The sequence below is a fragment of the Haliotis asinina genome, chromosome 8 (assembly GCF_037392515.1).
Source record: "Haliotis asinina isolate JCU_RB_2024 chromosome 8, JCU_Hal_asi_v2, whole genome shotgun sequence".
NCBI lineage: Eukaryota > Metazoa > Mollusca > Gastropoda > Lepetellida > Haliotidae > Haliotis > Haliotis asinina.
In genome coordinates, this window is record NC_090287.1 from 362,190 (window position 1) to 377,892 (window position 15,703).

Below are 15,703 nucleotides of genomic sequence, written 5' to 3' on the forward strand. Positions count from 1 at the left end.
ACAAGGGGGACAGAAGGTATCCTCACTAATATGATACAAGGGGGACAGAAGGTATCCTCACTACGAAGATACAAGGGGAACAGAAGGTATCCTCACTAATAAGATACAAGGGGGACAGAAGGTATCCTCACTAATATGATACAAGGGGGACAGAAGGTATAGTCACTACTAGGATACAAGGGGAACAGAAGGTATCCTCACTACTAAGATACAAAGGGAACAGAAGGTATCCTCACTAATAAGATACAAGGGGAGCAGAAGGCATCCTCACTACTAAGATACAAGGGGAACAGAAGGCATAATCACCACTAAGATACAAGGGGGACAGAAGGTATCCTCACTAATATGATACAAGGGGGACAGAAGGTATAGTCACTACTAAGATACAAGGGGAACAGAAGGTATCCTCACTACTAAGATTCAAGGGGGATAGAAGGTATCCTCACTACTAAGATACAAGGGGGACAGAAGGTATCCTCACAACTAAGATACAAGGGGGATAGAAGGTATCCTCACTACTAAGATACAAGGGGGATAGAAGGTATCCTCACTACTAAGATACAAGGGGGACAGAAGGTATCCTCACTACTAAGATACAAGGGGGATAGAAGGTATCCTCACTACTAAGATTCAAGGGGGACAGAAGGTATCCTCACTACTAAGATACAAGGGGAACAGAAGGTATCCTCACTACTAAGATTCAAGGGGGACAGAAGGAATCCTCACTACTAAGATACAAGGGGACAGATGGTATCCTCACTACTAAGATACAAGGGGGATAGAAGGTATCCTCACTACTAAGATACAAGGGGAACAGAAGGTATCCTCACTACTAAGATACAAGGGGGACAGAAGGTATAGTCACTACTAGGATACAAGGGGAACAGAAGGTATCCTCACTACTAAGAAACAAGGGGGATAGAAGGTATCCTCACTACTAAGATTCAAGGGGGACAGAAGGTATCCTCACTACTAAGATACAAGGGGACAGATGGTGTCCTCACTACTAAGATACAAGGGGGATAGAAGGTATCCTCACTACTAAGATACAAGGGGAACAGAAGGTATCCTCACTACTAAGAAACAAGGGGGATTGAAGGTATCCTCACTACTAAGATTCAAGGGGGACAGAAGGTATCCTCACTACTAAGATTCAAGGGGAACAGAAGGTATCCTCACTACTAAGATACAAGGGGGATAGAAGGTATCCTCACTACTAAGATACAAGGGGGATAGAAGGTATCCTCACTACTAAGATACAAGGGGGACAGAAGGTATCCTCACTACTAAGATACAAGGGGGATAGAAGGTATCCTTACTACTAAGATACAAGGGGGACAGAAGGTATCCTCACTAATAAGATACAAGGGGGACAGAAGGTATCCTCACTACTAAGATACAAGGGGGGTAGAAGGTATCCTCACTACTAAGATACAAGGGGGACAGAAGGTATCCTCACTACTAAGATACAAGGGGACAGATGGTATCCTCACTACTAAGATACAAAGGGAACAGAAGGTATCCTCACTAATAAGATACAAGGGGAGCAGAAGGTATCCTCACTACTAAGATACAAGGGGAACAGAAGGTATAATCACTACTAAGATACAAGGGGGACAGAAGGTATCCTCACTAATATGACACAAGGGGGACAGAAGGTATAGTCACTACTAGGATACAAGGGGAACAGAAGGTATCCTCACTACTAAGATACAAGGGGAACAGAAGGTATCCTCACTACTAAGATACAAGGGGAACAGAAGGTATAATCACTACTAAGATACAAGGGGGACAGAAGGTATCCTCACTAATATGATACAAGGGGGACAGAAGGTATAGTCACTACTAGGATACAAGGGGAACAGAAGGTATCCTCACTACTAAGATACAAGGGGAACAGAAGGTATCCTCACTAATAAGATACAAGGGGAGCAGAAGGTATCCTCACTACTAAGATACAAGGGGGACAGAAGGTATCCTCACTAATAAGTACTACAAGCGTAAAATGGATTTTTCAAAAAAAAAATTTTTCAACTTCATAAACACTAACGTAAATTAATAAACAGACACTGAACAATGTAATTCATACATGGACTGGTATGCAAGATGTCCATCTTGAGTTGGGGTGTTTACTGAATGTTTCACCACTAGATGGATGTAATACCGTTCTAGTATTTAGCACAGTTCTGTGAACCAGTCAGATTTGAACATCCTTATTTTGATCTAACACCTACGCAGCCCAATATGCAAAGTATCCATCAGTCAGCGCTAAAGTAGAACATGGATATAAGCTAATCTAGTGCTGCGATTTACACATTTAGAGACAATGAGCGATCTTAGGTTCATGTTGCATTTAATACTTCAGTTATACATCGCAGTGGGGGACACCAGAAATGGGCATCACACACTGCACTCAGGAGGGGAATCGAACCTGGGATGATGAGCGATTGCTTGAACCACCAGGCTACCCAACCACCATATGCATTTAGAATTTGCACCAGTGCCTCCTGACAAATAATACAATTACAAGCATGCATCCAGTCCATGGTGATATTTTGTTATGTTCACAAAAAAAAAAAAGAAAAAAAAAAGAGAAAAATCATCAGCTGGGGAACAGGCCAAGAGACTTGTTTGAAGCACTGACTGTGATGCACACACAGAGAGTGTGAATTTTATGAAGCATCTTCATGAAGCATCATGTTACCAGACCCAGAATAACCTTGTCATAATGATTACTGCTGGGAGCTGGAAGCCAAATCCACCATCAGTTATTAGAGGACTAATAGAGATTATAATAGAGATACAGTTATTGTTATTGAAATCACCAGTTTTAATGGTTTTTCTCATTAATTAATGCTAATGTAACTATTCTGTTTAACATTCAACAACTGTTTACCAATATATCTGATTACATTCACAATAAATGTAAAATCTATTCATAGACAGTAATGTTTACCATACTGCTGAATACAAAAATTGAATACAACTTTGTTGAGTGCATGTTTGTTCGTGAATATTTGTCAAATTTAATGGTTAGTTTACTTCATTCAAGTGGTATACTAAAACAACAAGAATCATCAGAAGATGACATATTCCCCCAGCCCCAACATGTTTGAAAGGACAAATAATCTGAGAGTTACTCATTGTTTTTTTAGACTAAGTTTGAATTGTTTCCATGGAATTCATGAAAATTATAAATGCCATATATCTGTAAACAGCAAAGTGACAATTTCAAGATCTGTCTCATATATCTGTCAAGATCTGTTGAAAGATATGAAATGGTTTTTGAGTTGTGCTCTGGGAACGAAGCCCATCCCTCCATTTTGAGACCAAGTCCGCAATGTGTCTATGGAAACCAAGAAAAAAATACATCACAAAAACATTTAAAAACCAAAAGGCACCACTTTGAGGTCCGCCACACATACCTAGAAAGTTTTACTAACAGATATTAAGAAGTTTTTGAGTTCTGCTCCGGAAACGAAGCATACCTCTCACTTTTCAGACTAGGTCCAAAACATTTCCATGGAAACCACGAAAATAATAAATCAAAAGATCCTGTACATAGCAAAAGGCACCACTATTGGTTCTGATTGACATATCTACCAAGTTTTACAGAAAAACATTGAATGGTTTTCGAGTTCTGCTCCGGAAACGAAGCCCATACCTCCATTTTGAGACTATGTCTGAAACATTTCCATGGAAATCAAGAAAATAATAAATCACAAAAACCTGTAAATACCAAAAGGCACCACATTAGGTTCAGATGGATATATATACAGAGTTTTGCAGAAATATATTGAGTGGTTTTTGAGTTCTGCTCCGGAAACGAAGCCCATCCCTCCGTTTTGAGACGAAGTCCGAAACTTTTCCATGGAAACGATAAAATAATAAATCACAAAAACCTGTACATAGCAAAAGCCACCACTTCAACTTCTGACTTTATATCTACCAAGTTTTGCAGAAAAATATTGAACGGCTTACATGCCGGGGGATAACAAAATTCTGATTATATTGAAAATATGTCTTTTACAATCAATAATTATTTTCAATCCGTCTTCTGATTGATTTTTTTATCACTTTTGATCATTGGAACACCACTATTAATGATATGAGCTCCAGGTGCAACTTGACTACTACATCAGGATGCTCTGATGTTAATCCCTGGAAACAGAAACAACAACAGACTATTATGTAGGCAGACCTCAAGGCAAATTTCTACAAACAAAAGTGTCACAATAGATTTCTCTACACACAATGGATGCAGTATAAATCAGTTTTTGCAACATTATGCCAGTCATAAAAAGAGAGAAGTACGACACATTCTTCTCCAAGTATGACAGGATGTCATCAGGTAGACAGGTGGACAATATTCTTATCAAGAATTTCAGTCAAGAGACAGAATAAATGAAAAACAATTTGTTCTTCAAATTGCAAACCTCTGGAGGCCATGTATAATCCTTAGACAAGCTGATTCTTCAAGTGAGAACACTGCCTATAGATGAAGGAGTTGTTAAAATAGTGTAGGAAGGAGCAACACTGCCGTTTCTCCTTCCTGGCTGGGTATTCATAGACACACATCTCACTGGGTGATCACAGACATACATCTATCTCACTGGGTGATCACAGCCACGCATCTCACTGGGTGATCACAAACAAGCATCTCATTGGGTAATCACAGACACACATCTCACTGGGTGATCACAGACATGCATCTCACTGGGTGATCACAGACACACATGTCTCTGGGTGATCACAGACATGCATCTCACTGGGTGATCACAGACACACGTCTCTGGGTGATCATAGACACGCATCTCACTGGGTGATCAGACACACATCTCTCTGGGTGATCACAGACATGCATCTCACTGTGTGATCAGACACACATCTCACTGGGTAGTCACAGTTCAAAACATGTGACTGGGTGATCACAGACTGATGCACACTAAGGTGATCCCAAACACCTTACTGGGTGACACATAGTTTGATAGTCACAGAGACTGAAAGGTGCTTAAACTCTTGGACTTCATTCCTGCATTCATGTTTCACAAACATGTGAAAGGAATGAAGACCACATATGGTGGTTGCAGGAACATACCACAAACTTCTATGTAAGAAGATTCGCATGATTTGGGAGAGTCAAGCGGAATGTGATGATGTCTTGCTAATGAGTACACATCATGATGTCATGTCCTACAGAAGTAGACAATGGAAACAGTAAATATATACAGTGGAAGCTGTCTAATTCGGACTCGTCTGGGACCGACTTTTGTGTCCGAATTACAAGGAGTCTGAATTGGACTGGTGAGAGTCAAGAGTTAGCTCCCTTGACCAGGAGATACGCATGCACGGTACTTTTACCATAGATGATCATGGACATTATTGCGTATCAGTAGATTATCAAAACCGTAATTCCGTCAATAAGTATCACGTCATCTTTTATACATAATTTATTGTTAGAATGCTCTGTCGTCTGGTGGTTGTCCGTATGCACAAGCGCTAGAAGTGACATACCATGTTTACGTGTTAATCACTATTTCGCGGGGTAACGCCCTTGTATGGAAGCGCACGTGATTCAATCTTCTCCACAGAAATCAACAAATACAACGTATCATTGGTTCAGGCATTTTGTCACTGATGAGAAATTACTGGAGTATCGTCTTTTTGTAACAAAATCGCATACCATCAAAATGACACTGAGTGAGTCGTGTCAGCTTGCTGAACCTCTTTGTTAATTCCTTTTGGTAATTGGTTATCATCACACCTGATAATCTGTTCGAAGTTGGTAATCGGCTAACTTCAAAGCACCTCCGCCACAGGCAGTCCCTCTAGTCAGAGTTAATTAGCGATGTTTTCATAGTAAATTACCTTGAAGGGCGGAGATTTCAGTCCGAAATCAGAGTTATATGAAGTCCGAATTAGTTAGCCTATATGTAATGATAACTTAGTTAACTTCTGCAGGGACCAACAATTCAGTCCGAATTATATAGAAAACCGAGTTACTTAGGGTCCAAGTAAGACAGTTTCCACTGTATTGCATCCCAAAGTATGGATAAGATTGTTTACAGAAACCAAAATCATGACAATAAATGTAAATCTTAATATAGTGTTACAAGAGTGTATTTTCTGTAAACTGTATTATTGATTAAGTGAGAATAATTATTGGGTCACATTGTTTAGAGCTTGAGTGATAGTTAATATGGGTCACATTTTGCATCATAAATGTTCAGTACTTTTTGTATTGTAGCAGCAGGCTTTAAAGTAGCGCTTTATGAGTTACCTCCCCCGTCAACAGAAGGCACGTCCTGGGCTGCATAGTTGGGTAGAAAGGCTTATTTTGATTTGAATATGCTCAGTCCCACGTTGGGTGCCAATGCAGCGGCCATAAAATTTCCGAGTCCCGTGCTGGGATTCAAACAATGGACCTTCTGATCTGAAGTTGGACGCCTTGTCCACATGAGGTTAACCCCCATCAGCAAGATGACAGGGTAAGGATGTCATCTGTGGGATGACTCCACGCCCTGCTACATAATATTTACCAGGAACTGTCTGAACTGCTCTCCTTCTTGACGAAACAACTCTCCTCCATTGAGAGATATTTCATTTTCTACTCTGGAATACTATTGATGATGCCTCTGGGGCAAACAGTGCAGTGGAAAATTTGAACCATGATTGATAAACTGTCATCCCAACTCACTTCACTTCATCTCCCCCCAGCGCAACGCATAAGTCTCATCTCTCCCTCAAGGATGGCATTCATTTGTGTCGTTTTCTCACTATAGCATCACATCATCAATAATTCTGCTCACCTTTAACAACCAGAAGCATCTCACCCTCATCTCAAGAGCAAGAAGAAGGCGATTCATACATGATTAGTGTGGACAGGATATAAAGTCATATGCACTATATTCTTGCTAGCTTACATCACTAAATTAGATTCACTTGGAGGGAGTTGGGTTATACGACAATTTTACCAATATTCCTGAACTATCAGAGCTATCACAGTAGGGGACGCCAGAAAATGGGTTTCTTACACTATACCCATGTATTCCTCTGGCATGCTTAGGGAATGGTTTAACCACAAGGCGACCCCCCAACGGGGCTAAACCCCATCACAGCGGATTCAGTTTGGAAACATTTCTGACATTGATCATGCTGTCTGCATTCTGTTGATCTGTACTTGACCTTTGTATCACCTCATTTTTCAACTATTGTCACATACAAGAAAAATCTGTTCTGTTTGATTGGCATTTTAGACGTTGATGGATGATAGAAAAGTATAATACTTAAAGGATAATAACTTCTTTATTTCTATGATGCTTGCTGACTCATGCTTGAAAATGGTATATGAAGCTATACCGAAACGTCGCATCATGAAAATAAAGAAGTTATTACACTTTTCTATACAAGAAAAAGGTGATGAAAATATTATAAGTAGCAAAGAATTTCCAACTCACCGAAACCGAATCGAAGCGATCCTCTCCCATTAATACAAATATCTGAAGTTAAATACAAAAACAAGTATTAGCTTGAACATAATAAAAGACTTTAGGATGGTCAGTGATGAAAACATAGAGACAATAGATTCGCAAACACCCACAAACTCACCCATACTCACAACCTCACCCCTACAGTCGCAAACTCGTACAGTAACCTCACTCCTACAGTCACAGACTCATCCCTACAGTCATAGACTCCCCCCCACAGTCATAGACTCCCCCCACAGTCATAGAATCATCCCTAGTCACAGACTCACCCTCACAGTCACAGACTCACCCCCACAGTCATAGCCTCATCCCTACAGTCACACTCACCCCTACAGTCACAGACTCATCCCTACAGTCACAGACTCACCCCTACCCTACAGTCACAGACTCATCCCTACAGTCACCTACTCACCCCTACCCTACAGTCACAGACTCATCCCTACAGTCACAGACTCACCCCTACCCTACAGTCACAGACTCACCCCCACAGTGACCTCAACCTAACAGTTATAGGCTCACCTCAAAGGGGTGAGGTGATGGGTATCACCCCTCACTAACTCAACCCTACACTTACCAAACCCTCTGCACTGATAACTGCATTCCTACTCTCAAAACAAGAGTCATCAGAAGATGACATATCCCCCCGGCCCCTACATATTTGAAAGGACAAGTCATCCGACAGTTACTTATTATGTTTTCAGACCAAGTCTGAATTGTTTCCATGGAATTCATGAAAAATATAAATGCCATATATCTGTAATCAGAAAAAGTCACCATTTCAAGATCTGTCTCGTATATCTGCCAAGATCTTTTGAAACATATGAAATGGTTTTCGAGTTGTGCTCCAGAAACGAAGTAAGCAACGTGTTAATGGAAAAGAGAAAATAATACATCACAAAAACCTGTAAATAGGAAAAGGCACCACTTTGGGGTCTGCTACACATATCTAGAAAGTTTTACTGACAGATATTAAGAAGTTTTTGAGTTCTGCTCCGGAAATGGAACACACCTCTCACTTTTGAGAGTAAGTCCGAAATGTTTCCATGGAAACCGATAAAATAATGAATCACAAAAACTAGTAAGTAGCAAAAGGCACCAGTTTAGGTTCCGACTGCTATATCTACTAAGTTTTGCAGAAAAATATAGAACGGTTTTTGAGTTCTGCTCTGGAAACGAAGCCCATCCCTCCATTTTGATATCAAGTCCGAAATGTTTTTACGGAAACCAACAAAATAATAAATCACAAAAACCTTTTCATAGCAAAAGGCACCACTTTGGGTTCTTACTGATATATCTACCAAGTTTTGCAGAAAAATATAGAACAGTTTTTGAGTTCTGCTCCGGAAACGAAACACACCTCTGACTTGAGACAAAGTCCAAAATGTTTCCATGGAAAAATAAATAAATCACAAAAACCTGTACATAGCAAAAGGCACAACTTTAGGTTCTGATTGATGTATCTACCAAGTTTTGCAGAAAAATATTGAACGGTTTTCGAGTTCTGCTCCGGAAATGAAGCACCATAAAACTAACACCAAAATGTTCCATGGAAAAAAAAAAAAAAATAAATAAATGCCAAAACTCTGTTAGTAGCGAAAGGCACAACTATAGGTTGAGATTATTACATCTATTAAGTTTGGTCTAAGAATATTGAACGGTTTCTGAGTTATGCTCCAGAAACAAAATGATGACGGACGGATGGACGAGGCGTCGAATATATCCCCCCCATTACATGTCTGGGGATAAAAAATCCTTCTCAATGCATTCCTATACTCAACAAACCTTTCTAAATACATTTCTACACTAAACAAGCACTATCAAATACACCCCATCACACACTCACTTGGCCTAAACTCCAACCTCTTCAATTCAATCCATCAACTGACCCACAAATGCTGTCATTCTTACATCCATGATGACATAACCACACTCTCCATGACAAATGATTGGTTCGAATGGTGTTCCAGAGGTTGGTGGTATAGAAATGGTAGAACCTCATGGATGATCAACTTCTTTACATTTCAAGCATACTCTATGATGACATACCCACACTCTGACACAGTAAACTCTCTATGACGACATACACACTCTCTGACACAGTAAACTCTCTATGACGACATACACACACTCTGACACAGTAAACTCTCTATGACGACATACCCACACTCTGACACAGTAAACTCGCTATGACGACATACCCACACTCTGACACAGTAAACTCGCTATGACGACATACCCACACTCTGACACAGTAAACTCTCTATGACGACATACCCACACTCTGACACAGTAAACTCTCTATGACGACATACCCACACACTGACACAGTAAACTCTCTATGACGACATACCCACACACTGACACAGTAAACTCTCTATGACGACATACCCACACTCTGACACAGTAAACTCTCTATGATGACATACCCACACACTGACACAGTAAACTCTCTATGACGACATACCTACGCACTGACACAGTAAACTCTCTATGACGACATACCCACATACTGACACAGTAAACTTTCTATGACGACATACCCACACTCTGACACAGTAAACTCTCTATGACGACATACACACACTCTGACACAGTAAACTCTCCATGATAACACACACACACACTTTGACACAGTAAACTCTCTATGACGACATACCCACACTCTGACACAGTAAACTCTCTATGACGACATACCCACACACTGACACAGTAAACTCGCTATGACGACATACCCACACTCTGACACAGTAAACTCTCTATGATGACATACCCACACACTGACACAGTAAACTCTCTATGACGACATACCTACGCTCTGACACAGTAAACTCTCTATGACGACATACCCAGATACTGACACAGTAAACTTTCTATGACGACATACCCACACCCTGACACAGTAAACTCGCTATGACGACATACCCACACACTGACACAGTAAACTCTCTATGACGACATACCCACACTCTGACACAGTAAACTTTCTATGACGACATACACACACTCTGACACAGTAAACTCTCTATGACGACATACCCACACTCTGACACAGTAAACTTTCTATGATGACATACACACACACTGACACAGTAAACTCTCTATGACGACATACCCACACACTGACACAGTAAACTCTCTATGACGACATACCCACACACTCTGACACAGTAAACTCTCCATGATAACACACACACACTCTGACACAGTAAACTCTCTATGACGACATACCCACACACTGACACAGTAAACTTTCTATGACGACATACCCACACCCTGACACAGTAAACTCTCTATGACGACATACACACACTCTGACACAGTAAACTCTCCATGATGACATACCCGTACTCTGGGGGTGGGAGAAATGTTATACACATGTTCAACTATTTCTGAATGATCTATAATCGACTAACCTTTGGTCTAAATAAACATTCTTCATAAAGAGTGCTTAGTTCTTTATCAGGTTTATTTAGATACATACTCTTCTATCCTGCAATACACAGATTGCATGTTGTAGCTGCCTGTCACGACAGTGTATCGGTGAGATCTTGTAGACATTCAAGGCTGTCATTCAGTTCCATGACTTGCATGGTACTGATTACACTCATAGCACTGAATTAGATATTTCTGCCAACATTTGGCATAGCACTTAAGATGAAATATCACATGTAGGTTACTACAAGTACAAGTACCAACGAACATCAAACTACAGTTACCTAGATATGCCCACATGAATGAAAAGTGAAGTGATTTCAATACATGCATGCTTGGGACTTATCACCTATATCACGTTTATTTCGTAGTAAGGCCTTAGGCCCATGTACAATACAAAATAAATAAGTATAATTGTAAGATAGTGGCAACTGACAGTCAGATTCATTTATATAAAGAATGCAATGACAGTACTTCCTTAACATAGGAAGAACAATTAGTTGCTGTTGAGAAGTTTGCGCATGATAATGTGGTAAGAAAGCATTGCTGATCTGTGCAGTGCGGTAGTGCTTTAAAATACAGACAGTGCAAGTCACAATACATTTTTTCATTCAAATAAGAAGTGAAATTTATTTTCAACAAAATCATCATTACAAATATTACAAAGTCTTCGTTGCCTCGGAACTCCGTCAAATCTGTCAGTATTCTTATATATTGGAAGAGCACCGATTTGTAACACTGTAATTCTTCGTAGCATCTTTAGATTTCCAAACGTTAAATACGGTTCAATGCAAAATACTGGAATAAACATCAAGCCATGACCATTTGTGCATTTCTGAAAATATGAAATGCTTTTGACAATCACTAACTCTTAGATAAAAATCTTTCAAGAACTGTTCCTCACTGCCTACTCCTTGAGCTTCCCAAACAAAACCAAAACCAGTTTTATCTAATTTGTGCAAAATAATATAGCACTGCCTTGGATTTCTATCCTTTGCTAAGTATAAAAAGTTTGAACCAATACTTTATAACACGTAATAAACTATCAACATAAATATAGTTTCTACCACATTCCACCAAGACAGCCGCGTTAGAGCATTTATAGTTTACACCCAACATACTTACAAAACCTAATATGAAACTGTTCAATGACATGCCATTTCTGAAAACCCCATATTTCCGAAGCATACAAAATTACTGACTTTATCTGAACGTCAAAGATTTTGAACAGAATATTTGGAGAAATATTTTTAAGTCTCCTACCAAAAATCTTAACTGAGGACAAGGCATTATTCGCTTTATTTACCAGATTTTGAACTGACTTAGACCATGAAAGTCTATCTGAAAACAGTAAACCCAAATAATTATAATATGTAGAAACACTTAACCAATAGTTACACTAAATCCATCTAGCAACTACTGTCTAATACAGAGGTTCTAACCAATGATTTTGTAGTATTTTATCTACCTTGGTACTGTCTGACATATAAATGGGTGTTACTGCTTGACATTTCACACAGCTGTATTGTATGACATTTAACGGGGTGGTATTGTCTGACATATAATATGGTGGTATTGCCTGACATTTCACACAGCTGTATTGTATGACATTTGACGGGGTGGTATTGTCTGACATATAATATGGTGGTATTGCCTGACATTTCACACAGCTGTATTGTATGACATTTAATGGGGTGGTATTGTCTGACATATAATATGGTGGTATTGCCTGACATTCAAGTGACTGGTATTGCCTGACTTGGGTACAGCTGCTCACCTTCGTATGTCTGCCAGCTGGAACAGTCGCGCTTGTAAGTCTCCACCTCAGATTGGTTGAGCCACCCTGGGAAAGGAGGCGGCTTGAGTGTCACACAAAGACGCTCCACAGGATGCAGTTGAGGTCCACATGATGTGGAGCTGGTGCCAGGGCCACACACTCCTTCTGCAGCATCCCCCATGTCAACACAGAGGCTGTGGCAGAGGCACCCCTAGTCAGATCTCAGGGGCATCCACCATCTGCAGATGGAAAGAACTATCTTGGTATTCTAGGTGTACAAACAACAGCATCTTGGCTGCAGCAAGTTACAAAATCAGAAGGGGGATTGGTTGTTGAATGTGTGAGTGAGTGAGTTTGGTGAGTGGATAGAGTGTGAGTATGCCATGAGGTTCACTTTGCCGATGTTTTGAATAAACAAAATTCATTAAAAATTTTCATTAATGCCTCATCATTTTTGTACAACATAGATAAACAAGATCAACAATGGAGGAATTTACACACATCTTATGTCAGTCTATCAACATATTTCCAGCGTGTTGAGTGTAATGGTGACATTTATGTGAACCAAACGGACCCATAAATCAGTCTCTGAGGCACAAATGTCAACATTAATGTGAAGAAATTATCTCTTCACACTTGGCTGAAGACATTCAGTACATACAACTTCATTCTGTGGAGAAACTACACTAAGATACGCCAGTTGTTCTTTATGTCACTTTGTTTAACATACTAAACAAAACAAAGAGAAACCTCACATGTGCCATTTTATGTCCCATAAGCAGCCAGGAATGGCACCAGCTACAAGACAAGGACCTGGTCATGACATGCTGCTGCAACGAGGTTCCCACAGATTTCAAGAATACGTTAGCACACATTCCTGCTCTCCAAACCAATATGCTGGTCACACTGCATTAGTGCCATTCGTCAGAAAACACATCACCATTCCATTCTCTCTGGTTCCAAGCACCAGTCCTGTTGTGGCCAACAAAGACATTCTTGATGGTTTGTTTGTACCAGAATCGGCCCAACATAAGGACAAAGAGATGGGCAACAAATGCAGCTACATTACTTGCTGACATTGTGGTAGTGAAATGATTATGCAAATAATGTTGCTGAATTTGTCCTTGGCATTTGATGTGACCACCCGTACCTAGGTCTATCAGATATTGTACTCCTTTGAAGCATGTGTCATCAGCTTGTGAGGACGTCTTCTGCCAGCTTCTGAGAAGGCCAACTGCATGTTCATGTTCAACATTCAGAAGGCATGGCATGCGAATTATAAATCTCTCAATGATTGTTACCATTTTTCTTCTAATCACCTGTACATTCTGCACACTTGTTGGTGGTTGGCAAATATGAAATTGTGGTTATAAAAGCCCTGTCTTGCTCACGATGTTGAAATAGGCAGATGTGTCATGTTAGACCTCTCCAATATGATAGTTGTCCTTACTCACTACCTTGTTCTACCCATTTCCACTATAATGTAAAGCTTCTTCTGTTATTCTGTATAGAATACATACCCCGAGACCATGTAAATCTTGTTCAAAGAACTCTACTTCAAAATCTTCGCTGAAAGCCTGCGAAAGTACAGAACCTTTTTTATCTCTCACACCCTACTTCCCCCAGAATACTGACCCTCTTCCCTGACATCCCTTACCTTCCTCTCACCCCATCTCTGAAATTTCTCCCCAAAACTCTGTCCTAATTACATCCACCATGGTCTCTTAGGTCTCTGTGTTCTAGCATGTATGTGACCAGAGACTGGTCCTCCCGACTGATCTTCATGCGTGACATTCCACATGTGTGACAGGCATTCATGTGTGACAGTCCTCATGACTGACATTCATTCATGTGTGACATTCCTCCTGTGTGAGAATATTCATGCATGACAATATTTTTGTGTGACAATATTTTGATGTGACAATTCTCACCTGTGAAAGTATTCATGTGTGACAATCCTCACCTGAGAAAGAACTTATCTGTCTCAGTCTTCGCAGGAGACAGTGCTCATGTGTGACAGTCCTCGTGTTACACTGTTCATGTGTGACAGTCTTCATGTGTGACAGTCCTTATGTGTTACACTGTTCATGTGTGACATTAATCCTCTCTACTGTACTAACACCCTGACAGTACTGGACTTCTGGGCATGGTCCTGATCACATCATGGTTTGATCAGGCCATGGTGACCTGTCCTACATCAAAGTTTGATCGAGACAGCTCTTCTCACCGGCTGTTCCAAATAGAAAACTCATCTCACAGCCAGTCCCAGATAGAGCTCTTATCAGTACCTGTACCAGATAGAAAACTCTTTTCACACACATCAACAGAGAGCCCTTCTCACTGCTTGTCAAAGATAGAACTCATCTCCCTAAAACACCATCAGCTTGGCATGAGTGGAAAAAGGGAACTCTAAGCATTGTGTGAGATACAGAAGAATTTCGGAGACTTGTGTGTGGGTGTTAGCAGCCACTGCTCCATGTGATTGATGAGATTCACTGTCAACAAAACAGATGCTTTTCCTCAAGAAACCATTGTATACTGCATACATAAAAAGAAGCTGATGATCTCTTTTTTCTTGCTAGTGGAATTAGCCAAATTACAGTGATAACATCAGAACAAGCCATTACTTCCTTGTTTCTGTTCCGACAAACATCAAGTGAACCACTGAACATCTTTCATCTGAACACATCAGCATGAATCATCTGAACACATCAGCATGAATCATCTGAACACATCAGCATGAATCATCTGAACACATCAGCATGAATCATCTGAACACATCAGCATGAATCATCTGAACACATCAGCATGAACCATCTGAACACATCAGCATGAATCATCTGAACACATCAGCATGAACCATCTGAACACATCAGCATGAATCATCTGAACACATCAGCATGAATCATCTGAACACATCAGCGTGAATCATCTGAACACATCAGCATGAACCATCTGAACATGTACTTCTAAGATATTTCAACAGGCAGCTCAGTGTTTAGCATCA

General features: G+C 40.2%; 1 protein-coding gene across 1 annotated transcript in view; it reads right to left on the reverse strand.

The window, feature by feature from the left end:
- The window catches only part of LOC137294960 (uncharacterized), a 44,568-nt gene extending 31,691 nt beyond the window's left edge, over positions 1–12,877 (reverse strand). The window contains exons 1-2 of the mRNA XM_067826191.1: positions 12,697–12,877; positions 7,458–7,499 (exon numbers count right to left, since the gene is read on the reverse strand). Coding sequence (XP_067682292.1) covers positions 7,458–7,499; positions 12,697–12,877 — 223 coding nt within the window. The remainder of the gene's footprint in view (positions 1–7,457; positions 7,500–12,696) is intronic.
- Positions 12,878–15,703: the final 2,826 nt, after the last annotated feature.